Source organism: Trichechus manatus, unplaced genomic scaffold (assembly GCF_000243295.1).
Source record: "Trichechus manatus latirostris isolate Lorelei unplaced genomic scaffold, TriManLat1.0 scaffold00251, whole genome shotgun sequence".
NCBI lineage: Eukaryota > Metazoa > Chordata > Mammalia > Sirenia > Trichechidae > Trichechus > Trichechus manatus.
Window position 1 is genome coordinate 632,723 of NW_004444187.1, and position 26,406 is coordinate 659,128.

Consider the following 26,406-nt stretch of genomic DNA (forward strand, 5'->3'; position numbering starts at 1 on the left):
ATAATAATAATCTATATACTTTCTGTCTTTCATTTTGGGTTGATATGCCATCAGTCTGTCTGTCTGTCCCATTCTTGGTGGGAGAAACCCTAAAATAAGACTCACCAATTCTAGATTTTGGTCCTTCCTCTACTACGATATCAGAATCCTTAGTCAGATCCCTTTAACCTCTCTGAGATTAGTTTCCTCTTCTATAAAGTGAGGGCAGGGATCTGATTATTTCTCTGAGGCTCTGTCTACATAATTCTAAGGACATTTTACACATGTGTAGTGTAAAGGTCATTTAAGGAGTTTGGTCTTTTGGGTTGTGAGCTATACATACTTAAAATATATACTGCGTCTATTTAGATTAATGAATAATAAAATACCCATTTAACCACTGACCAGGTCAAAAAATAGAACATTCCCAGCTTCTAGAATGCACCCATGTACCCCTCCCCCTGGTTATGACCCCTTCCTTCTCGGGTAACTGTTTTTTGTGATAGTCATTTCCTTGCTTTTGTTTATAATTTTGCCACCAGGTATGAATCCCTAAATTATATATTTACTGTTGCCTGTATTTGACCTTTACATGATGAAATCATATTGTATGTATTCTTTTGTGATTTGCTTCTTAACATACCGCTGTGACTGTCCCCTGTGTTGTTGTCTGTACTTGTAATTTGTTCACTTTCACATCCACTGTTTGAATATACTGCTATTTATTTATCCGTTCTATTGTTGATGGAAATTTGGGTTATTTCCAGTTGGGATCTGTTACGGAACTAGGAATGCTGGACCATTGTATGTACATATCTTCAACTGTAATTAAATAATGCCAAACTGTTTTCTGGTCATTACACCGCCCCACCCCCAGTAATTTAAGAGCGTTCCCATTGTGCCACATCTCTGCCAACCCTTTGTATTTTTAGGCTTTTAAATTTTTACCAACTTGTATAGGTTTTTGTAGAAGTTTTAATGCCTGAATTTCCCTTTCGACCACAGCTTGTCTGATCCCAGTGAAGCAGTCTCCTGGTAACAAGAAAGTCATCGTCATCTTGGAGAACTTGGAGAAATCGTCATTGTCTGAGTTACTGGGGGACTTTTTGGCACCTCTTGAAAATCGCAGCACTGAAAGCCCCTGTACTTTTCAAAAAGGTAAAGCGGAGGAGAGTTCATGCTGAGAAGGAAGCTTCTGCAGTGTCGTTTGAATTTCTCTTCCCGAAATACAAGCGATGCTTCACGTTCCCCTTTCTTTAACTTATTTAATTTGCATTTGTCCCATAATATGACTTGCTGAGAATAGACTGTAGCATTTGGTGTGTTTTAGGAAATGGAACATCTGAATGTTATTACTTCCACGAGAACTGCTTTCTGATGGGAACGATTGCTAAGGCATGTCTCCAGGGCTCCGACCTGCTGGTGCAGCAGCATTTCCGCTGGGTGCAGCTGCGGTGGGATGGCGAGCCCATGCAGGGTCTGCTGCAGAGGTTCTTGAGAAGGAAAGTTGTGAATAAGGTAACAAACAGCGGGACAGCCCCTTTGTGCCATGGAGGCAGGGTCCTATCTCCAGGAGAGGGGGCTTTAGTGTCAGGAGCTCTGGGCTTGAGTTCCACCAGTTCCTACTCCATCTTAGTCTGGAAGTTCTGCTGAAATTTGTTCAGCACATTAGCAGCACACAAGCCTCCATTGAAAGACAGGTGGTGACTCTGCATGAGGGGCATCGGTGGGTGCGGGGACAAGTGTGGGGGAGTGCCGACCACTAGTGATTTGAATTAGTATATGAAATTCTACCCCAAGTTAAGTCAGTTACCTGGTCATAAACATATGCTTTTGGTCAAAGGACAATCGAGGCATTGTGTGACCCCAACGAGTAGGTGAAAGGTGAGGTAAAGACAGTCATACACCTGTAGCTTTTCACATTACTAATATGTCCATTAACATCATCATTATTAATATCTAACTCTCATTGCCAAAAAATTCATATAAATAATCACAAAAGGTACCAGTTTAATTTTGTAGAATTGGCACTATTTTAGCTGCTTCCCAGCTTTCTGGAAAAAATAAAGAGTTGATTTTACTTATTTTGGAAGGAAAGTTCCATGCTTTCTCTTTTCCATTGTGTTTGAGAATAGGAATGTGGGGTGTAGTGTAAAGAATAGAGAGGGAAAAAAAGGGTAATGCCTTTCATTTACGAAGAATCAATTCAAGTAGGTTTATAAAATGGATTCCTGGGGTAAGCGCACAATGGGAGTAAATGACTACTGCAAAACATAAGAAATCTTATAACTTCAGAACAGAGCCAGATCTTTGGGGGCACTTAAAAGCACACTAGCACTTGATCACAATTTGTTCTTCCAGTTTCTTACAGGGATATAAGATAATAGACAGTAGCCTTTCTACTAGTATTTAATAAGAAATAATTATACTTTTATTAGTGGAAATTAATATTCATTAATTCATTTGATTTGAATAATTAATATTCATTAATTATATTAATTATAGTACATGGTCTCAGAATTCTTGCTGCAAGAATATCAGAGAAAATGAGAGAAATAGAATGTTGCTCCTCTTTTTTTAAAAAAATAATATTTTATTGCATTTTCAGTGAAGGTTTAAATAGCACTTTAGGTTCCTATTTGACAATTTCTACACAAATCATTCAGTGACATTGGTTACATTCTTCACAATATGTGAACATTCTCAATATTTCCATTCTGGTTGTTCTGTTTGCATTAATCTAGTTTCCCTGCCCCTTTATATGCTCATCTTTGTTTTAAAGTAATTGTTGACTGTTTGGCCTTATGTAGGTAATTTTTTTTAAAGAAGCACAGTACTCATGGATGATATTCTTAATTTTGTGAGCCAATCTGTTATTTAGCTAAAAGGTAACCTCAGGAGCTAGTTTTCAGTTCAAGGTTTAAAGCGTATCTCAAGGCAGTATTCTAGGGGTCTCAACTGGTCCAATATGTCCTGCTTTGTTTTATTGTTTGTTTGTCTTCAGGAATTTGAGGTTCTGTTCCACATTTTTCTTCCATTGTATCAGGGTTCATTTATTGGAGCCCTAATCAGAACGCTCAGTAGTGGTAGCTAGGCACCATCTAGTTCTTCTGGTCTCAGGGTAGATGAGGCCTTGGTTCATATAGACAGTCCTGTAGACTAGTTTCTTCTTTGAGTCTTTGGTTGGTTGCTTCTCTTTTGAAGAGAAGGGAAATTATAATAACAGACTCCAAAGTCACACATAAAACTCTTGGGCACAGGAAAGAAGAGAGTGGTGTGTGGGGAGACTGAAGGACAGCCGTGTGGTTTTGCAGTCATGGGCTTCGCAGCAGTGCTAGGCAGGGGCAGGTCAGGTTCAGCACCTTGAATTAGTAATAGTTAAATGGATTGTTTTCATGTACACCTTGTCATTTCTTCACCCATTTTGTTATTTGCAAACAAACATCAGCATCCATCCACCCCTCCCCCACATTTCCATCCTCATGTCATACTTGAGACGCTCTTTCTGACTCCTCCTCACTAGGCAAGTGTCCTGTACAACCTTTGAGACCCAACTGAAGTCCCAACTCATCTCTTTACCTTTCCTGACCATGCAGGATTTAGTCATAGTCCCGTAGCAGCTTGTATCTGTACTTAAAGATTTTCAGTCTGGAAGGGACGTTGGGGTTAATGAGTCTGCCTCATCGTCTTCATTTTACACATGGTGCAACTTTAAAAAAGAAAATGGAAGGAGCTCGCAGTACCTGGACCCTGTCCTTGCTCTACACCATCACAGCTCACCCTCCCCGGACACTGACCCCTTCCTCTGTTATCTTCTGACACACCTGTTCTTGTTTTCTCCTTTGTTATTTTTGAGTACACAAACTTTGTTTTACTTTTTTTCCTTCCTTCTTAGCAGTGATAATTATCAGGCATGCAATAAATACATTTTTTTAATTATTTTTGTTATTGAAAATTACACAGTAGAACATACACCAGTTCAACAGTTTCTGTATGTACACTTCAGTGGCATTCATTACATTCAAGTTGGCCAACCATTTTCACCCTCCTTTTCCGAATTGTTGCTCCCCCATTAAAACAATCTCACTGCCCCCTAAGGTTCCTATCTCATCTTTCAGGTTGCTCTTGTCAATTTGATCCCACATAGATAGATCTTAAAAGAGCATAATGCACAAGGCAAACATTCTTTATTAGTTAAGCTAAACTATTGTTTGATTTAAAGAAGACTTCAGGTGATATTTTTGGTTTAAGGCTTAAAGATTATCTCAGAGCAGTAGTTTCAGGGGTTCATCCAGCCACAGTGGCTCCAGAAAATCTGGATCCCATGAGAATTTGAAATTCTGAACCAGTTTCCCCCTTTTGATCAGTATTGTTCTAATAGAATCTTTGATCAAAACATTCACTGTTGGTAATTGAGCACCATCTAGTTCTTCCAGATTCATGGCAAAGGAGGTAGTTGTTCATGGAGGCAATAAATTAAGGCTAAAAGTTGCACAGCTGACTAATGTAATTGATGTCAATAAGTTGTAGACTTGTAAAAAAGTTGAATTGGCCAATGTTGTGTGCTATATATGTTTACAACAACAACAAAAAGAGCAGCTGCTGAGACTGTATACAACTAAACACCTCATGGGATTTGGTTTCTTTGTTTGGAGGTTTAAGGTCATGGGTTCATGGGAAACCAGTTAATTGGCCTAATATAGTGTTCAGTGCTTCTGATCTACCTCCTAGTTTATTGCCTAGTATCTGGGGTCTTAAAAGCTTGCAAGCATCTACCCAAGGTACAGCAGTTGTTCTGTATTCACCTGGAGCAACAGAGGAAGTAGGGGCGAGTCAGGAATAGGAGGAGGATATGGAAATAAATGTGTTTTTAAATATAGACCTCAAAACAGCTTCACATCTTTACTAAATTATCCCCACTTTAAATGAATATAAAGAAAAGAAAGTAAAAACTAGAAATTCTGTTTATTGGATAGTCCCTTTAAGGAAACAGCAGTTTTTAATGTACTGTCAAATAATAACCACTGTTTCCATATGACAGCAAACTTGCAAGATGAGAAACTTTGTATAAACAACATCTGTACTTTTGAGAGAAGGGATGCCCACCTGTTTCTTCACGTCTTCAGGGCAGGTAGATTTCATTCTGCCTTTGGGTATTATGAAATCTGCTTCTCTACCAGCACACCTCTCATGGGTTGAATTATGTCCCCCCAAAATATGTGTCAACTTGGTTAGGCCATGATTCCCAGTGTTGTGTGGTTGTCCTCCATTTTGTGATTTTCCTATGTGTGATAAATCATAATCTCTGCCTGTAGTTAAAGAGGATTAGGGTGGGGTGTAATACCTTTGCTCAGGTCACATCACTGATCCAGTGTAAAGGGAGTTTCCCTGGGGTGTGGCCTGCACCACCTTTTATCTTATAAGAGATAAAAGGAAAGGAAGGCAAGCAGAGAGTTGGGGACCTCATACCACCAAGAAAGAAGCACTGGGAACAGTGCATGTCCTTTGGACCAGGGTCCCTGTGCAGAGAAGCTCCTAGTCCAGGGGAAGATTGATGACAAGGACCTTCCTCCAGAGCCGACAGAGAGAGAAAGTCTTCTCCTGGAGCTGATGCCCTGAATTTGGACTTCTAGACTACTAGACTGTGAAAAAATAAATTTCTTCTTTTGATAGAGTCCCACATAATTCTTAGGGTTTCTTCATTTTTTGAAATTCTTTTATCTGATTTTTCCTCAAATAAGTTTGTTTCAAGTGCTTTATCTTCAGTCTCACTAATTCTGACTTCCATTGCCTCAATTCTGCTCCTATGACTTTCTGTTGAGTTGTCTAATTCTGAGATTTTATTGTTAATCCTCTGGATTTCTGTTTGCTGTCTCCCTATGGATTCTTGGAGCCTGTTAAATTTGTCATTATGCTCTTCTATAATCTTCTTAAGTTCCTCTGTTGCTTTGTCTGTGTGTTCCTTGGCTTATTCTCCATTTTGTCAAATCTTCTTCCTGATCTCTTGAAGAGTTCTGTATGTTAATCTTTTGTATTCTACCTCCAGTAATTCCAAGAAGTTTTCTTCCTCCAGAAAATTTCTTGATTCTTTGTTTTGGGAGCTTGCTGAAGCCATCATGGTCTCTCTCTTCATGTGATTTGATATTGACTGTTTTCTCCGAGCCATCAATAAGTTATTGTATTTATTTTATGTTTGCTTACTGTGTCCTAGCTTCTTGTTTTGTTTTGTTTTGAAATGACCAAATAGGCTGGTCATGTGAGCTAGTTTGATTATTGGTGTCTTAAAAGCTCTAACATCCTGTCACCAGGTGGTTAGATCTTTTACTAGGTATGTGAGCCCTCAGAGTCTGTTTACTTTTCTTGTATGGATTCAGCTCAGGTGTCCAGGTAGTTGGTCACCAAGTATGTGGTGCTGGCTCTCACCTACAGTCCTAGACAGGCAGGGGTGATAGGTGTAGGCACAGGTATCTGGCTGCGGTAGGGGGTCACGCGCTGAGCAAGGCAGGGGACTGACAGCTGCCACTGAGTGTCTGGGTTTTCCCTGTTCCCTAGAGCGCGTAGGTGGGTGGGTTTTGCAGTCGGACTGTGGGTACCCAATGCTGTTGGTACTGGGAGGCACCACTTATTCTTGGACCCTTGTCACGGGTGGCTAGGTGGTGTGGGTGGAGCCACCACTCCTCAGGCCCCTGGTAGGTAAGGACCCTGCTTAATGGGCAGAGCAGTGTCAAATGTCATGAACCTGCCACTTCACCATATAGCTGATACAGATGAAGTTAGCCTTCAGGTATATACCCCGTTGTACTGTGGTAATGAGAGCATATGCCATTGAAATGGGCCCACACAGGTCTATAGAGGGGTGAAAGGCGTTCAGAGTCCGTGGACCCCATATGCTGTGCCTAGGCAAAGGAGCTGTGCCTATCCTGAGTTCCTGGCTTAGGGGAGCTGGTAGATTATTTTTTCCTGTTTGTTAATTTGTTTCCTCTCTAAGGCTGGGAGAATGGCTCAGGGCAGGTGACGGGTCCTTTTTCGGTCCAGAGGATGCAGCAATCTCTGAATCCGGCCCGGACTTGGTGCAGAGCGGGGAGGGAGCAGGTAAATGAGAGAGAGGTTTTTCCCAAAGCGGGTGTTTTTTCATCCGCACAGTAGGTCAGATGCATGTACTTATTTTTTGCCGATTGAGTGCCGCTTTTCACTGGTTCTGGAGGCCCAAGCGGACTGTCTGCTGCTTAGTTTCTCCCAGTGTGGAAGACGCCTCCCGAGCACCACTGCTTGCCTCACTGCGTGCACCGGTTTCAGGGTACCAGTTCCTGCCAGGTCAGGTCTGGCAACTCCCCGCTGCTTCCAAACCGTCTCTCCCTCCCCCTGCCACTCAATCTGATTCCTCAACTTTGCATTTGATATTCAGGGCTTCTAAATTGTCATATATAATCATTCACTTGTTTTTTTGAGTCTTTGTTGTAAGAGGGACCACAGGAAGCGTCTGACTATTCTGCCATCTTGGCCATGCCTCCATCAAGAAAATAAATTTGTTTTTGTTAAAACCATCCACTTGTGGTATTTCTGTTATAGCAGCACTAGATAACTAAGACAACAGCTAACAGTCTGGTCTCTGGAAGTAGTTTATTAGACAGTCGTTAAGGGAACAGTGCAGTCTTCCAGGAAGGAATGGTGTTTCCCTGGGGACTGAGGGAAAATGAGAGATCTGTCCTCATTCTCCTTGACGAGGCAGCAGGATGTATGCAGAGGAGACACCTCCCCCTCAGCCAGCTGCCCCCAAAGCTAAGCCTGTTTTTTCACCTCAGCACCGGCTGACCATAGATCATCAGCAGTGGTAAACTCAAGGAAGAAAGGAAGTTCTTTATCTAGCTTAATAGTTATTAGGAGCCCTAGTGGCACAAACAGTTTAGCACTCAGCTGCTAACCAAAAGGTTGGCAGTTCGAACCCACCCAGCAGCTCCACATAAGAAAGACCTGGCAGTTTGCTTTCGTAAAGATTACAGCCAAGAAGACCCTATGGGACAGTTCTCCTCTGTCAAGTGGAGTCATTATAAATCGAAATCGATTTGATGGCACCCAACGACAACAGCAACAATAGTTATTACCAACTTCATTTCAAATGTGATAAACCACTTATTTATCCTTTCAGCTAAATGCTAGACAATGTTCTTTTTTCTGTCCTGTTGCTATTTTCTGTGTATTAAAAATAAACTCTAGGACTATCTTTGTTCCTATTACTAGTGAGACTGTGGACAAGTTATTACTTCTTTGAACCTCAATTTCCTGATATGTAAAATGGGGTAAAAATACCTTCCTCAGGCTTGTGAGAATTAAATGAGAAAAATGCTTATCACACTAACACATTAACACACATAACAGTGCACATTATTATCTATCCCTCCTTCAGCCATCTCATATGAAGATAGAATCAGATGCAGCTACATTTTAAATTGTTTTGTAGTTTTAAGTGTTTATATTTTTAATTTTGAACTTTTAAAACAAAAGGAAAAGAAGCATTGCTCTGAGCCAAGCCCTGCGTTCTGCCTCCCTGTCTCTCTAGTTCCGAGGAAAGCTGTCCTCTCCCCGCGATCCTGTGTGCAAGACGGTCGACTGGGCCCTGTCTGTCTGGCGCCAGCTTAACTCCTGCCTGGCCCGCTTGGGTACACCTGAAGCACTTCTTGGGCCAAAGTATTTCCTGTCTTGTCCAGTAGTCCCAGGACATGCCCAAGCAACAGTGAAGTAAGTGTCATTGCTCCTTGTTTGCTGGTTTAAAATAGACCTATGGCCACTTTGGGGTGTTTGTGAATGAGAAGGCTGATGGTTCGCCTTGTGCCATCTGCTGTCATCAGCATGGAGTGACCATGCTCTGCACTCCTGGCAGAGGGTAACCATGACTTCTCTGCTGAGTGGTTCCTCAGGAAACTTTATTTTTGATAAAAACAAGATAGTTTTCCTTCTATTACAAAACCCACATCAAAGCCGTGTTCAGCTTTGACATGTTCAAAGACATGTTCATCATCTTTTGGGTAATGTCCCTTATGAGAAATTTCATCAAATATTTTATGCCAGGAAAAAGATTTTGAAAAACTGCCTGTTATTGATTAAGTGAAAGTCTTCCTCCATTTATTAATGAGACTTACGTACTTAATGTGTTTTTCTTTGAAGCAGTTTATGAGAATAGGCATATAGACAACAAAGATAAGGAAATAGAAAATCAGGAGCAAACTGAAAGGAAGAAAAAATTTTTCACCATACAGATTGCTGAGGGTTTTATAATTAGCTACCAGATTTGATTCTGCACTTCCTGGCTTCCTGGGCTGAAATCCATTTTGGAAGGCATGATGTAAATAATATATTTATGATATGTATTCTCTTTCTCTATAATAAGAGCACTTAACCGCTGCACCACCAGAGCTCAACTGGGTGGAAAAAAGTGCTATATTAAATATTGTTGTTGTTAGCAGCCATCACGTCAGCCCCCAACTCATATGACCCCACGCACAACAAAATGAAACGCCTCCCAGTCCTGTTGGTTGAAGATCAGACCATAGTGAGTCATAGGGTTTTCATTGGCTGATTTTTGGAAGGAGACTGCCAGACTTTTCTTCCTAGTCTATCTTAGTGCTGGAAGCTCTGCTGAAACCTGTTCAGCATCATGGCAAGACACAAGCCTCCACTGACGGACCGGTGGTGGCTGCACATGAGGAGCATTGGCCAGGAACCAAACCCAGGTCTCCAGCATGGGAGACGAGAATTCTACCACTGAACCACCACTGCCCCCGTATGAAATATACACAGTATTTTCTTGCTAAAACCAGAAATACATTTATTTATATAATTGCCCCTTCATCAGTATCACAGTTAAATCTAATATCTTTTTGCATCTAGTCTCAAGATTCTTTGGAACCACTTTTGGCCTTTCCTGTGTGAGCATAGTCATTGTCAAGAACTGTGAAGACTGAGAATTTTCCCATTTGCAAGCTGACAAGTTAGCTTGCCACGGTTTCATGGTACCACCCTCAGACAAAGGACTTTATGACTCACAACACAGCAGGCAGCATGAGCTTCACATTTCATAAGTTCCCCTTACCCTTCAGGTCCCCCGGGGTGATGCAGAACAGCCCAGATGGATGCTGGGTTTGTGTCATGGCTGAGGAACCCCAAGCTCAGGAATTCTGTAGTCTTTTAAAGGGGCTGACAGCAAATCTGCCCACCATTTGCCCTGGAAAAAGACATTATCCTTATTATCCTGGTCAGGAAACAAGTCTGCCTCTACTCCAGGAGACAATGTCTCTGTCTTCCAAGACTGTTTGCTATACAGATAGTCCCTAACTTATGACGTATTTGAGTTATGACAAAACCCACTTATGACCGTCCATTCTTTTCATTTCTGTCTTTTTTTTTTGGCATCTTCTTGTTAGTAATATGTTGCAGCGTGAAATTTGCTGATGTTGTCGTTCTCAGATGTTCACTTGCAGATGCTCAATTTTATGATTTACTGTTCAAAACACTGCCGGATTTATAAAGGTATTGATAATAAAAGGCAGTAATAATGAAATTGTTTTTTAAAATGAGGTAGAACCAACTTATGATGGAGTTGTCGGAATGGAACCCTGTCATAAGTCGGAGTCTACCTATATTGACATCCTTGAAAAGATGCCAACACAAAATGTGCAGAGGATAGTGGTCCCCCAGCAGCCAAGTTTGTTAATTACCAGAACGAGTCAGCTTTACTCCATTAGCACCTTTAAGAATAACTGTAATTTTGACTCGGGATGTAGAATACCAGAATTTTGTCTGTATTCCCTATTGTAGTTTCATTTTTTTTCTTGAATTACATTATGAATTACTTATCACTAGAAATTAAACTGAGAAGCTTACAACAGATGGATGTTTGATATCTAGGTAATAGTTTTAGCAATACTTGAATGGTTTATGCTAATATCTAATAGCTTTGAAAACACTCTTATTCTAGGAGATTTGCTTTTTCTTCTACAGCCTTTAATTGTATCAGTTCGTTTTTTAAATTCTGAAACAAAGTATAATCTTTTTTTAAGGAATTTTAATTGGCATTGCGTGCTCCAAGCCTAGGTTAAGATGGTTTGACTTAATAGCTGCTTACATCTATTAATGTAGAAGTTCTGCTTGAGGAGATGGCTGGTCTACCACATCCCCTCTCTGCATGGCTAAGCCTACCTACTTGCAAACAGTGACCCGTTGCCTTGGGGCAAGCAAATTTAATTTACCACTAATTATAAGATGCATCCAACTTCAGAAATATTCAAATGTAAAACGTGTGTGTCTTAGTAAGGAAACACAGCAAATGAGTTTAGGCTGTTCAGACACAGACTTTCAGGAAATCTTATTTCTCTAGCCTTTTTCATCTGTACGTTTACCTTCCTTCCCATGTATTTATTTATTCACATATTCATTCATTTAACAAACACGCAAGACTTGATTCCTGCTCCCAGGGATCTTATCAAATAGGAGAGAGACATGTAAACATTGGAAGTGTATCTGTTTTGAGGCAAATTTTAACTACTTTGTTACTGGATAATCTCACTTACTGCAAAACTACCTGGAAAAGGTAGCAGGTCTATAGAAACACTTATGATTTTCCATGGTTGTAGGAAGTTAGGCCAACTGTACAGTTAGAGGGAACAGTCCCAACCCCCCTCACTTCTGATACCAATTGTAAACTCAGGGGGTATCTTAGTTTCCTAGTGCTACTGTAACACAAATACCACAAGTCGGTGGCTTTAAAGAACAGAAATTTATTTTCTCAGAGCTCTGGGGGCTAAAAGTCCAGATCAGGGTCTCAGCTGTGTTGGTAGCCCCCTCACATGACATCTGTCTTCTTCAGTATGGGCTTGCCTCTGGGTCTCATCTGCTCTTTTTATAACTCTGAAGTGATTGTTTAAGACACGCCCTACACTGATATGGTCTCATTAGCATAACAAAGAAAACCTTATTTCCAAACAGAATTACAGCCACAGATATAGAGATTAGGATTCCAACACATATTCTGGGCGGACACGATTCAGTCCATCACAGGAAGAGGGGTCCCAAAACCACCCTCAGGTTCAGTAATTCTCTAGAAGGATTCAGAACTCACTGAAAGCTGTTATTCTCAAGATGACAGTTTTGCAGGGAAGGATAACAGACTAAAATTGGCCAAAGGAAGAAACACATAGAGCGCAGCTTCTGTTCAGTGTCTTTCTTCGTGGAGTAGAGATGTATTTCTTTCCTGGTATTACTGTGTCACAACCAGGGACACTCACCTGAGCTTCAGTGTCCAGTTTTTATTGGGGTCCATTACACTGGTATCACTGATTCTTTGTCCATGCAGTAGACCTGAGTCTCCAGGTAAACTGACACCAAGTAACCCAAAGCTCCTACCCCAAATCACATTGTTATTATCTGGCTAGCCCAAGGCCCCAGTCAAACAAAGAGTACCTCCCAGCAGACAAGGGCAAAGGCCAGACATCTTTTTGGACAAGGTTAAATTCTTTACTACACAATGGTCTTACAACCTGTCCTTTTTACAGTTGTGTGTAATTCATGAGGGGTCTGGTCTTGACTTGGTGAATTCTGGTCCTCTCTTGCCAGGTGGATGTCCAAGCTGTGGAATGCCGTTATTGCACCCAGAGTTCAAGAAGCAATATTGTCAAAAGCCTCTGTGAAAAGACAACCTGGCCTTGGACAAACAATTGCTAAAAAGCACCCCAGCCAAGGACAGCAGGCTGTGGTTAAAGCTGCTCTCAGCATCTTGCTTAATAAAGCTGTTCTGCATGGCTGTCCCCTCCCAAGAGCAGGTATGTGACCTCATGCTGGGAGAAGAGGAAACTCACCCTCTTTTCAGAAGCTGTTTTTTCCCTCTTGGTAACTAGAGAAGTTATCTTCACATTAATGGACATTTCATGACATTGTTTCAGATCTCTGTCTCCCCTTTTAATTGTTGGCTCATATTTGAATTCCCTACCTCCAAGTCAAGTTTGTGCTGGTTCACAAAACCCCTGTTTGGGTATTGTGCAGGCCCATGATTTTTAAGGGTCCATTCGAGAATTGGAAATGCAGTATTTTGCTTTGCTATATAAAACTGTATTATCACTACCTTCCTTTTGACAAAACGTGATCTGTATTTTTTCAGAGCTAGACCAGTATATCGCTGATTTCAAAGGAGGAAGTTTCCCTTTATCCATAGTTTCAAGTTATAGCAGTTGTGGCAAGAAGAAAGTGGAGAATGGTGCCTGGAGAAAGGTGAGCACCAGTCCTCGCAAGAAGTCTGGCCGTATCGCTTCACCCGCCTGGAGTAAGCCGGACCTGAGTGATGAAGGTAAGGCAGCAGCGTGAGGATGTTGCTTAGAAGTGCCTTGCTCATTGTTTGGTTTCTGGATGCAGATGTACTTTTATTTTTATCATTATGCCTTCAACAAAACAAAATTCTGAGTATTGGTTTAAATGTTTGTTGGTTTGAGTTGGCTCCAGCTCATGGCGAACATATGTGTAGCAGAACAAAATGTTACTTAGTCTTGGGCCATCTTCATGATTGTTGGTATATTTGAGTATAGTAAGTAGTATTTCCAAAAATATTGGGGAGCCTCCTACCTGAAAAACACTACTTTCATATGAGAATTCTGAAATTAAATTTATTTTTATCTTGTTAGTGGTCATTTATTTTTTAATAATTTGTTTTACTTAGCATCAGCAATTAAGTTTATGTAATAAAATTGTCATACTTTACCTTATTTTTCTCCTTTTATGTATCATTGCTAAGGCAACCTTAAATTTTTTAAAGTATGAGTACAACCTATATGATAGCAATTAAAGACCTTTACAAAGCATTAGTTTTACGTATTTTTCATACATTGCATCCTATGGAATGTGTTTAATGATTTTTAGGATGTAAATTCCCTGAGGGCAGGGATCTCCACTGTGTTCACTGCTTAATTTGTACTGCCTAGAATAGAATGTGTACACGTTCAATAAATATTTATTTATGAATGGAGAAATTATTAGAGAATAGGTCACCTTTTCTTAGCACCATGTAGGCTGAACTACAATGAGTGGCAAATGAGAGTTTACATTCACAGTACTGGGAGTGAGGAGAGTAATGTCCTAAGTTTTCATTCTAACAAAGAAGGTGCAATACATCTACTACCAGTATTACACCTAATCTGTTTAGCTTTGATGATATGATGATCGACAATTATATGAATTGTAAATATTCTCCTTAAAGGAAATCCATATTTGAATAAGAATGAAAATATGCTTCAATGCATCAACGCCATGTGCATTGTGGATTGCTAACATACATAATTAATTTTAGATCTTCAAAATGCAATAACAGTTGGGTTGATTTTGTTTTTTGACACTATTGTTGAAGAAAATACCAAAATAGAAACCCCTTTGCACACCATGCCAATCACTTAAACTTTATAAAGTTTAGTAGAGACACAACCCGTTTGTTTTCTCACCTAAAACAGAGAGGTCAGTCATGGCGGATCACAGGCTTGTGGAGGGCAGGACTGGTGTCTGTGAATGTATAGTTAGCAGAGAGCTACCTGTTACATCTTTCTGATGATCATGATAAAAGTATCAACAAAGAGACTGACACAGACATTATTTCTGCTGATCTACATTTAATAAGGATATATAAAAGTCAGTTTACTTCCCAAACATACTCTTCAGAGAAAATTTTACTACCAGTATTCATACAATTTTAGAATCCACTCAGAAGCAACTAAATGTTTTAATGAGCCTATAAAATTTGGAGTATTATAGAAAGTCATTCTTTTAGAGTCTAAAATGGTTTATAATAGTGTTTCTCAAACCTTTTGACCATAACCCACAGTGAGAAATACATTTTACATCATAAGCAGTACCTACAAACCCATTCATTTGTGTGCATGTATAATCGATACTATTCAGTATATTTACTACATATAATGTAGTCTCATCTGTTTCTTTTTTTTTGTTTTAAATGGATCATAATCTGCGGTTTGAAAAACATTGCTGTGATTTGCAGTATTTAAAATCCCATGCCTTTTTGTATACTGTTCATATTTTCTCTATAATACAAAGCTATTTAAAACCTAATTTTCTACAAAAAAAAGGAAAAAACCACTGCCATCAGGTGAAGCCCCATGTGTTTCAGAGTAGAACTGCATCCCATAGGGTTTTCAGTGGCTGTAATGTTACAGAAGTCGATCTCCAGACCTTTCTTCAGCAGCACCACTGGGTGGATTCAAACTTCTCGCCTTTTCGTTAATGCTGGAGCACAAATTGCACGGGACACTATTAATGCCACACACACTATCATCCGTTACAGGCCCACAGATCAAAAACTATACTTGATCTAAATAGTGATGTTTGAGGGCAAACAAAAGTAGAGAAAGAGAGAATACGATCATCAAAAGGCAGCTATTCAACTTTGGATACTTTGGGAACAAGGACCTAGGGAAATAGGGACTTAACTAGCGAGAAGAGAGCAGCTGATACAAGCAAAGTTCAGGATTCCTGAACTGATCTTCAGGTGGTCTCCAAACCAAACCCTTTGTCGTCAAATCACTTCCAACATACAGCAACCCTATAGGTCAGAGTAGAGCTGCCCCATAGGGTTTCCAAGGCTGTAGTCGTTACAGAAGTACACTGCCTCATCTTTCTCCCGCAGAGTGGCTGGTGGGTTCGAACTGCCAACCTTTCAGTTAGCAGCAGAGTGCTTAACCACTGCACCAGGGCTCCTTCAGGTGGTCTTACCTGAACTGACTTCAATAACAAATATAAATAGGATAGTCAGTAATTCCATGCTGTCCACGATGCTTACGCAAGAGGCTACGCTCAGGGCCGCTGGCTTGAAGAGAACCTCCTCAAGAGAATGGGTGTTCATCCAAGAACAGCACGAAGGTGCAGCAGAGCCCATAGCCTGTTTCATAAATACAGAGTTCAGGATGCACAGGGACAAACAACCATTCTGGTGAAAGTGATTACAATTCTTTTTCAAACAGGTATAAAAAATAAGACTGTATCTCAACCGAGTTGTAACAGGAATGCTTCTCTGTCAAAACAAAAGTAAGTACCTCTTTCAGATTTAACTTTTAACAAACAGTAAAGATTAATCAAGTAACTTAAATCACTATTTTCAAAGTTATATGCTCTCATTATTGGTCTGTGCAACTGTGATACTGTTAATGTAGTATTTTTAGAAGCAATAGAGACCATTCAAATGCTGGTGTACTTGTATCTGAAAAATATTCCTTAAGCCTCATATAACTGCCTGATTTGTCTTTAGTTTGTTTATAAGGTCAAAAATATTACTGGCTTCATTTTTAAATCAAAATTAATAATACTACTTAATGCTTTTAGTAGAAGATATGGTAAAAACATGCATTCATGGTATTTTAAACAGGCTTTAGATGACTGATTTTTTTTTAAATGCTAGATTTATAGAAATATAGCATGACATATGCTTTTAAGTGCTAAATGTTTACAGTGATAGTTATATTTATTTTTCTCATAATGTTATACCTGGGTAATTGTTATTTCAGCTTACAAAATTTGAAGTATAAGGATGATTTGGTTAAAATAAAAATAGGCAGTTTTGTAATACATCCCCACTGTAGCCCAATAAATTGTGTGCCCTACGACTTGGCAGATAACATTTAGGACCCTGTACCCTCATTTTCAGCATTACAGAAGGGGAGAGGTGAAGTGTGAGACAGAAGAACAAGGAAACTACATCACAGAGCTACTTTCTATCAGGCCCACTGCTAGATATGTTTTATAAACTATCCTATATAATTTTCACAATAACCCTGTGATGTGGGCATTAGGATCTCTTTACAGAAAAGGGAACCCAGGAATCGAGATGTTTAAATATGTGTGTGTGTGTGTGTGTGTGTGTGTGTGTGTATGTGTATGTGTGTATGTACATACATGCATATATATGGACCCATATCCATATTGCTAGTAAGCAGTAGAGCCAAGTTGAAATTCCTGTTTGCACCAATATATCACACTGCTCCCTACAGGGCAGTGTTTAGTGTCTTAGTTTTTTCATGCGGGCAGACAGAAGAAAAGTGAACCTGGAATGTTATAAGTCAAAGTGGATTTCTATATGAAATAAAATTGTATCCTATTGAGGAGAATTTTGAGTGGGAGTTATAATCAAAACCCTTTATTCTAAGCTCTCAGGGTATAGGAGTGGGTTGCTGCACTAAATGGCATGTATGACATGCTTTAAAGTATAATAAACTCCTTCCCAATCCTACACCAAATCCTGAAAAGAGGTACTGTGTCTAGATTTCCATACTGGGCCTTGGGTTATTGCTCTCACTTTTAAAAACCCTTTTCTGAACTTCATGTTAGGTGTTTAGAGAATGATTTGTCATTGACGTTGAATCTGGATCAAAGACTCTATCTGGGTTCAGATGATGAAGCCGACCTTGTTAAGGAACTTCAGACCATGTGTTCCAGCAAATCTGAATCTGATATAAGCAAGGTGAGTAACATCAGGTGGCGGGGACATCAAATGAGTCCATCCAACAATGGGGAGACTTTCTGGAGCCACATCGTAACACTTGTTCCCTGAAAGAAAATCCTTATTGAACAGTATGGTTAATACTTGAAATCAAACCATTCATCACCTTGCTTTGAATAGCCATTTCTTCTGAAATACCTTTTGTGCAGTAAGACAGCCTGATTTGGTAAAATGTGTTTTACCAAACTCCTCTGAAAGACCTAAACTTACATTGTATATGTTAATTGGATTAGCACAAAAAAAAAACACCAACACTTTTGGGAGGCATTTTTCTGAGCTTCACTCTGAGTTTCCCCGGGCTTTTTTTCCGTTTTGTATTCCTAACTTTGGGCACATAAGTCATCTATAAGCAAGAGATAATTAGAACAAGCATCATCATAGCAAACCTGTGTCAAAGACAGAGCGACAGCAACAACTTTCTTTATAAACAGAAGGAATTGGCCTGTAAAATGCATATAATCATAGTCTTAAGCTGTGAAATTTGAGATCGAAATATGAAAACCAGTGACCTGAAATCTCAAAGAAAACATTAACAGCATCAAGTTCAACCTGTTTTGGCACTGTGATATCTCCAGCAAGTTGGATCAAGCTTCCTTTATAAATGCCTTTTACTGGAAATGGAGCATATAAAGATAGATAGAACATGTGCAGGTCCCACTGACAGACACAGCTATTATATATGAACAGTCACAATCTCTGGGACAAAACAGAATTGACTCTCTTATTTAAACTTTGCTGAAAAGGAACTGAAATAATTGTCCACTGGAAAGTAAGGTTATGATTAAAATCTTGCACTCTTTTCTAGCTAAGTTATATTTATTTTAATTTTTTTTTTTCTATAAAGCTGTTCTGATCTTCTTTTGGCTTTTTAATAGAGTGAGAAATTGATCATGACTTGATAAATTGTATATTTTCCAGATTGCTGATTCCAGGGATGATTTAAGGAGATTTATTAGTTCCAGAAACAGCCCTGCGTTTTCAGCAACTGTTAATAATCCAAGAATGCCAGTGTCACAAAAGGTAAGTGTCTCTTTCCCCCCAAAATGGGGCAAAGAAAGATTGCTGTGGAATTGACTTCACAAATCTTTCAATGTGAATTGCAATTACTTTAAAACCACAGGAATAGAATAAGGACAAAAATGTTCAGTAGTTAATCAGGATTTTTTAAAAAATTACTATTTGAAATATCTTGAAAGAATGACATAAAAAAGCGTTACTTTTTCTATTTGATGCCCAAAATTTTATTCCAAAATTGTGGGTTTCTTTTGAGAAGGTCTCCATTTATTTTCATTGGAGCATGCCAAAACTAGAAGTAATGGAACTTTTGTTTTCTTGGTTGTTCATTTTAAAATGTGTTGTTTTTCGGTTGAGGACTGAAAAACAAGATTTCCTGCATTTTTGGAAAATTGGAGTTAATTACAGCAAAGGAAGGAGTCAGGCTGAGTGATAACATAAAGATATTTTACACAAAGATAATAATTTTTGTTTTCATTTCCTAACTTGCCATAACGTGCATTGTGTTTCAGTGAGAGGCTTTCCTTTAAAAACAAGTCAGAATAACAAATACAAAGGCCAGGCTTCAAACAGACTTCATTAACCTCTTGAAATAACTTCCACTGCATGGTGCTGGACCTTATGGATCGGTTAATAAGTGGCAAGAGATGGTACTGCATGGTACTCCTGGGTGGACGGAAACAATAAAACGACTTCTTACCCATTAATTATTTTATGAGGATGCAGATTTCCTGGAGGCATTTAGTAATATATGGCTTGTTCACCAAGCCATAGCGTTTCAGTTCACATCCTGTTCCCATCCCCTCCCTTGGTGGCACACAAAGACCCGTGCGGGGGAGTGCAGAGAGCAGGATTGTAAGTGAACACAGTGAGACTATTAAATTATTAATCCTTGCCTGGTCTCATGGCAGCCCCTGCTGTCTCACTACTTTGTTGGGTTTCAGCGTTGCTCAGTTACATGTGAAACTCAGCTATGTGTGGTGGAGGAAGGAGGTTAGGGAAGTTGGCAGGGCTGAGGCCCCCAATAAAAAACTTGTGACCTGATGACTTGTGATGAAGAAGAACATGATCTTTCAGGCCCACTCTATCAAAGTGTCAGCTTTTTTCTTTTTTTCCCAGTTGGGGAACAACTTAGAAGCACAGCAAAAGCAAAATTGGGACACATTTTAGGGAAGATGACCTAAAGAGGTGACCTGGGGCCTCTACTGAGCATTCTGGTTGGAAAATACTTTAAGGGTTACCTTTTGCCATCTTTAAAGGCTCAACTCTTTGCCCATGTATGCTGGCCCACCTTGAGCTTTGGTTGATAGGAGACCAGAGCACATTCCTTGAGCTTCTGCAGCGTTCCTTGTGGATCATAGTGCAAGGGGCTGTGACCGTCTGGGAGGAGGAACAAGGAGCACCACCTTTCTCCACAGGGCCAGGTCACTCTCTTGTATACAAATATTGACGAGCAGTTGTATGAATATCTAATAAAGATACATTTTTGTATCCTACTTCTCTGTCCCATAACCCTGTTGGGTTTTTATAATAAGATTGTTGTTGTTAGGTGCCATTGAGTCAATTTCGACTCGTAGTGACCCCATATGACAGAGTAGAACTGCCCCATAGGGTTTTCTAGGCTGTAATCTTTTATGGGAGCAGATCACCAGGTCTTTCTCCTAAGGAGCCACTGAGTGGGTTTGAACCACCAACCTTTTGGTTAGCAGTCAAGTGAGTGCATAACCGTTATGCTACCAGGGCTCCTTTATAATAATAAAGTACTGTCCATAAAAAAAAAAAAAAGGACAAAGTAGGATAAGCTTAGTGCAGCTCAGGATAGCTTTGCTTTAAAGGGAACCTTTAAAAAATGGGTTTTATACTGCCTAGGTTCTTACAGAAGGACTCCGTGGTTATTTAAATGTGCAATTAATAGGACAGCAATTAATAAAAACAAACATCTGTTGACTGCTGACCCCTACTCTTCTCTTTGTACACTGAAGAGACCTAGAGGGACTCTTCCCCAGTGACTAGAAGATGTTTTTCTCAAGACCTGCCAGCAGAGGGCAAAGTAACACTCATTTGACAGCCTTCTCAAAGCTTGGTAGGCTCATTCCTTTTCTTTTCTGGGGAAGGTAGGCTCACTCCTGACTTAACTAGCATTTCTTGGTTAGATGCCCAGTTTCTTCTGTTATCTGGAAGTAACTCCCTTCAGAGCTAACAGCTCTCTGAGTTAGTTGAAATCACTTTCTCCTGCATGGCCAGAGGCTGGCTTTGCCTTCTCCAGAGAGGGGTCTTACAGCTGCCATTATCCATTGGAAGGCAAGACTAAGTGAATTAACCATTAATTTGCCACAGTGTAACTCCTTACTGCTCAAACAGGAATGGAATGTAGTTGGGTTTATCAGTTAGATGGCATGCTAGACAACCTTCTAAATTAAACACACATACACTTTTTTTTTTTAATCATCAATAGAAAGAGCAAACCAAAACCAAACCCATTGCCATCGAGTCTATTCCAACTCATAGCGACCCTATAGAAAGAGCAGAGACTAATAAATATGTTTTCCTCTCACGTGTGCAAACTAATTCCCCTAAAGCAAAAGTTCTCATCTTTGATGTTTGAAATCGGCCTGAGGAATTCTTTTTTTCTAACAAATTTTTTGTTGTTGTTATAAAAATAGATAACACAACATTTGCCAATTCAACATGTTCACTTGTACAATTCATGAAACCAGTTACATCAATCATGTTGTGCAACCATTACCAACATCCATAGCCATATTTTCCAGACCATAAACAGAAACTCAGTGCTAGCTAAACTAAAATCCCCCTCTTTCCCCTTCCCTTCTGCCCTTGCTAACCACTGTTAAATTCTGATCTCTATACTTTTGCCTATTCTACGAGTTTCACCTGAGGAATTTTTTCAGTTCTTATATCTAGATTCCAGCCCCTAAAGGTTCTGACATAATTGGCCTGGGTTCATAATGGACATCAGGATTTTTTTTTTTAAAGTTCCCTGGTGATTCTTATTCAAAACCTGAGCTGAGACTCATTGCTCTAAAACACAGCTCTGAGCTGTCATCCTCCTTACTTACCATCCCATTTCTTTCTTTCCAAATACATCTTTTCAGAGGTTGATACACCTTCATTTATCTTACTTTTTACTTGTAACCTTTTACATGTAACTTACTTTTTACTGTTCCCACACCACATCTTCCATAGTTCTTTTCCTTTGTGGAACCCTTCCTCTCCTCTTCACATGTCACAGTCCTGTACCTCCTTAAAGGCCCACATCCAGTGCTATCTCCTCTGCAGTGCTGTCTCTGATTTCTTGCTTTGCAATCCAGAGACCAGGGGTTATGGTATCCTCTTAACTTCTAGCAGATACTCAGTATTGAATGAATGGATGAATGAATTGTTCTGACTTAATAACTCTTTAAACCTAAATAACCTTTACTCTAGGGGCAGTGCCTTTCTATACAAATTATAGCTCATCTTTGAGTTTAATATGCATAGCAACATTGATAGTAATCTGATATGTTTAATACAGAGAATTTTGGGGGTTTGAAAATGCTCTTAACTCTCCTATACCCAGGCTCTCGTACCTCATAGTTTTGGGAAAAACGCCTCCAAACCTGTGCTTGGCTGCTGGAGTGTCAGGAGCATCACCCTCTCGTTCAGGACATTGTCCCTCAGTCACTTGCTCTATTCTTGTCTTCCCAGCCTTGAAGTGCCATGGTCCTCACTAAGCCCAAGTGTTTCTCCTTGTTCTCATCACACCATCTCATCCTCCATCCTCCTGTTTCCAGGGACTGACTCTGCCCCACAGGTCCGCATGTCCAGCCTCTGCATCCCTAACCACATTTTTCACTGTTGTGAGGGTGCATCTTGGTACTTTATTTCATGTGGGGATTTCCTGCCTTTCCTGCCTCTGGGCCTGGGTACCACCCCTGTAGATTTCCAGAGGAAGTTCAAAGATCATGGCAAAATTATTTATAATCAGATCTACATACACACCCTTGTAGATTCTCTACACCAACCAGCCATAATCCTTACTTTATAGCATGCCATGTTTGGGTACTATGGATGTGTTGACTTTGCTGGTGTTCTGGACAAAATTACAAGCTGGGATTGGCCTAACCATGGCTAAGTAATTTCTTGTAAAAAGAAGTGGGTCTGGATTATGGTGCCTGAACTATCTTCTTACAGTTGTGTCTCAACACATGACCTTTTCCTCTACTGTAACAATCCAGTTCATCAAGAAATGTAATTCTCTTATATTTTCTCTCGTAGCCTGATAGTATAAGCTTCCCTACAAACCAAAAATAGATGTTTTGGTTTTCTTCCCGTTCACTCTTAACCTACCATAAAGTACAAGTGGGAGAGGACAAGGACTGGCTAAGACGTGTGTGTCTTTGAGCAGCTGTACCTCAATCATTTTCTAATGCTTCCTTGGAGGGAGTTGGCCCTTCTAATATGACAGAACCCAGCTGTTTCATGATTCCCTGATGAGAGGATTTTGTTTTATCAGGAAGCCACCTCCTTTCTAAGCTGAACTTTTCCAGCCTAGCCATCTTTCTTTCCTAAACATATGTACTCCAAACCCCATACTTGTCCCATTTTTATTCTTCATTCATTACACATAACTTGATGTTTGGGAAGAGTCAAAGCACTGAAACTTCTAACCAAAGGTATATTAGAGTAGCACAGCTGATTTGCCATTTAAGATTAGCTGTGTCTGAAGATCTGGCGCCAGTAGATTTTATTTAGGTGATTTAGGGGTTTAATGAAGGTGGTGTGCTAGGCTTTAAAGAATTATTAGAATTTTAATATATGGAAGTGGAGGGGCAGATGGGTTTAAAAGAGAGGTTGAAACCAAATTTAAAAAGGGCTTTAGTGACATGCTTAGGAATTTGATACTGCGTTAGTGAGGTCTGAAAGCATCCCCTTCCATTCTGTTTGCACCGACACAGCCATAATTCTCTGCCCCTTTTGCAAGCAACATTGGATTGGGTAGAGGAGAAAGAAGTGGTTGTTAAAGATAACTGAGGTCTCCAGCTGAATTAACTGGGAGAACATCATTAACCAGTAATAAGCCAAGAAGAAAGGCTTTAGAAATGGGTGGGATTGGGGAAATAAAATTTGGCTTTAGAAAAATTGAGTTTGAAGCGCAGGCCAAACATAGAGATGAATTATATCCATTAGCAGTTGGAAATGCAGTTCTGAAGCTCCATAGGTAAAGGAGGACCAGAGCTATAACTTGGGGAGCTATTTGATTAGAGATGATAATTGAAACACTAAGAATGGGCAGAAAGGGGAAAGGTCATCAAGTAAAACTGTGTGATCTGGGGTGAACAGAAAGCCAAGAACGATGCCACCACTAAAGAGGTCACTTGAGAAAAATGGCATTGAGGAGTTAAGGTCAAGATTCTCAACTTTGGTTGCACATTAGAATTGTAAAAGATTTTATAAAACTTACATTGATGCCACACCCCAGATCAGTTAAATCTGAATCTGTGGGGTGGGACCCAGTCATCAGTGTTATTTAAAGCTTCCTGTGTGATTTCCAAGGTCACACAGCCAAGGTTGAGAACTACAGATCGAAGAAGACACCCAGGAGAGTGCAAAGGTGACCTCGAGAGAATTTCCGGGAGGGAAGGTAATGCCAACTGCTTCAGAGGCATTTGGAGCAGCTCACTGAGTAGGCTTCATTCTGTGTTTGCTGGTTTGCAGTATGTAATGTAATGTAGGGGAAAAGACCTTGAGTGAAAGTTAGGAGGCCTCACCACTCTGTGACTGTGGGCAAATTATTTTACCTACCTACCTGTTTCCTAGTTGGTGAAATGAGAAACAGGGACCAGATTGTAAGGGTTCTGAAACACTTCAAAAAAAAAAATTAAAGCATACAGTTTCCAAGTATAAAAAGATCTTGAGCCACCTAATCATAGAATTTCTGCACAGGAGCCTTAATTCATTAGAATGTAAGCTCCATAAGGGAAGGATGTTTCTCTTTTATGTTGCCTGCTGTATGCCAAGCACCTAGAACAGTAAATGTTCAAGAAATATTGGTTCGTTGGTGTCCAATTTTCATATCACAGATCTGAAAGTAGAATGCAGAAAAGTTGGATGAATTACTCATGGTGACGTAGTTTATTTGTAGAGCTGTCTACACATAGTCAGTTGGACTAGTCCAATTTGGTGATTTCCTTGGACCTAAGATTTTGTGAGGTCCCTTGGTTGGTGCAAATGGTCTGTGCTCAACCACTAACCTAAAGGTTGGCGGTTCGAATCCACCCAATGGTACCATGAAAGAAAGGCCTGACGTCTGCATTCATTAAGATTATAGCCAAGAAAACACTATGGAGCAGTTCTACTCTGTAACACATGGGGTCACCATGAGTCAGAATCGACTCTGACAACGGATTCAGAATTTTGTGAAGTTCCTTTTGGTAAGGGTAGCCCAGACTCATCAGCGTTTGATTCACTGACTCCTATGTCTAGAACTTGCACGACACCAGGGAAGGCCTAATAAAAATAAGGCAGTCAGTCTATGAGAAATTAATCATTTATGCTCTCCTTTCTCTTATCTTTTGTTTGTTTTTTTCATGGGAACCTGAGTTTAGAGAGAAACTCCTTTGTGCTTTCTCAGAGGAAGAATTAGGACTGATGACAGGAGAGGAAGTTGGTAGGTAACCCTGGCAAATGCAAGGACATTGTCTCGTTTCTCTTCTGTTGCAGGTCAGTCCTCTCAGCAGCCATCAAACTACAGAATGCAGCAACAGTAAATTAAAGACTGAGTTGGGTGTTTCAAGAGTGAAATCTTTCCTTCCTGTTCCTAGAAGTAAAGTCGCCCAGTGTTCCCAGAACACCAAACGAAGCAGCAGCAGCAGTAATACAAGGCAAATAGAAATAAATAACAACTCAAAAGATGAGATTTGGAACTTACACAAAAACGAACAAGTAGAAAAACCTAACAAATAGGCCTGCCTACAATTTTCTCACTTTTCTGTATATTTCACACCAAAACCAAGGACAACAATGTGTAAATAACTTTCAATGAACTGTTTTCACTGTAATATAAAGTATGAGTGCGGGACCACTATTCAATTTTTTGTAAAGAATGTATTTATAACCAAGTCTTTTTTTTTTTTTTTTAATTCTGTAGGGTTGAACTTCAATACTAAGAAGTTTTGCCAGCTTTTCAAGTAGTTTTATAATAGAAAAATTGTAATAGTTTTAATGAAGATGTTCAGGGGTATCAAAACAGTTGTGTACTGTATATCTATATATATTTGTACATATATACATATGTATATTGAAGAAAATCCATAAATCATATTGCATACTACTTGTTACAAAATGTGTACAGCACTGGCTTAGAAAACGTGTACCATTTTAAATGGAAATCATAATCATAATTTTATGTTCACTTGAGGAATAACTAGAATGGGGCAATAATAAATCATTTCTCAACAGTTTCTTTCCATTACAAGCCATACTAAGTATTTTGCCTGTTAAATTCTGGTTTCACATTTTAAATCTTTTAATGGTTACATTGCTGTTTGGTTGCATCGTGTATATTTATGCTTATGAGTTTGCATTATAAGTCCTATAAAATATGAAATTATAATGAAATAAAAGTGTTATCTTTCTTACAAAAGTTTTGTACCTAAATGGATATGAAAAATACCTGCATTCATAAATACTTCAATAAATTAATTCAGAGTTAACTCCCTCTTCAACTTTAGTTCTAGTAGCACAACTGATAATAAAATTGATAATATTTTCTAGAACTGTTTCTTAAAATTGCTGATAAAATCACTTATACAACTCAGAGTTAAGATGCTTGACACCAAATAAAATATTGTCTTAGTGAAACAACTTTGCTGCAGTTT

General features: G+C 39.5%; 1 protein-coding gene across 1 annotated transcript in view; it reads left to right on the forward strand.

Annotated features, from left to right (window-relative positions):
- The window catches only part of CTTNBP2 (cortactin binding protein 2), a 152,671-nt gene extending 127,046 nt beyond the window's left edge, over nucleotides 1-25,625 (forward strand). Inside the window, exons 15-24 of the mRNA XM_004389629.2 lie at nucleotides 985-1,137; nucleotides 1,310-1,497; nucleotides 8,537-8,715; nucleotides 12,586-12,791; nucleotides 13,127-13,312; nucleotides 15,984-16,047; nucleotides 17,344-17,476; nucleotides 18,434-18,535; nucleotides 19,520-19,522; nucleotides 25,250-25,625. Coding sequence (XP_004389686.1) covers nucleotides 985-1,137; nucleotides 1,310-1,497; nucleotides 8,537-8,715; nucleotides 12,586-12,791; nucleotides 13,127-13,312; nucleotides 15,984-16,047; nucleotides 17,344-17,476; nucleotides 18,434-18,535; nucleotides 19,520-19,522; nucleotides 25,250-25,492 — 1,457 coding nt within the window. The 3' untranslated portion in view covers nucleotides 25,493-25,625. The remainder of the gene's footprint in view (nucleotides 1-984; nucleotides 1,138-1,309; nucleotides 1,498-8,536; nucleotides 8,716-12,585; nucleotides 12,792-13,126; nucleotides 13,313-15,983; nucleotides 16,048-17,343; nucleotides 17,477-18,433; nucleotides 18,536-19,519; nucleotides 19,523-25,249) is intronic.
- The last annotated feature ends 781 nt before the right edge of the window (nucleotides 25,626-26,406 follow it).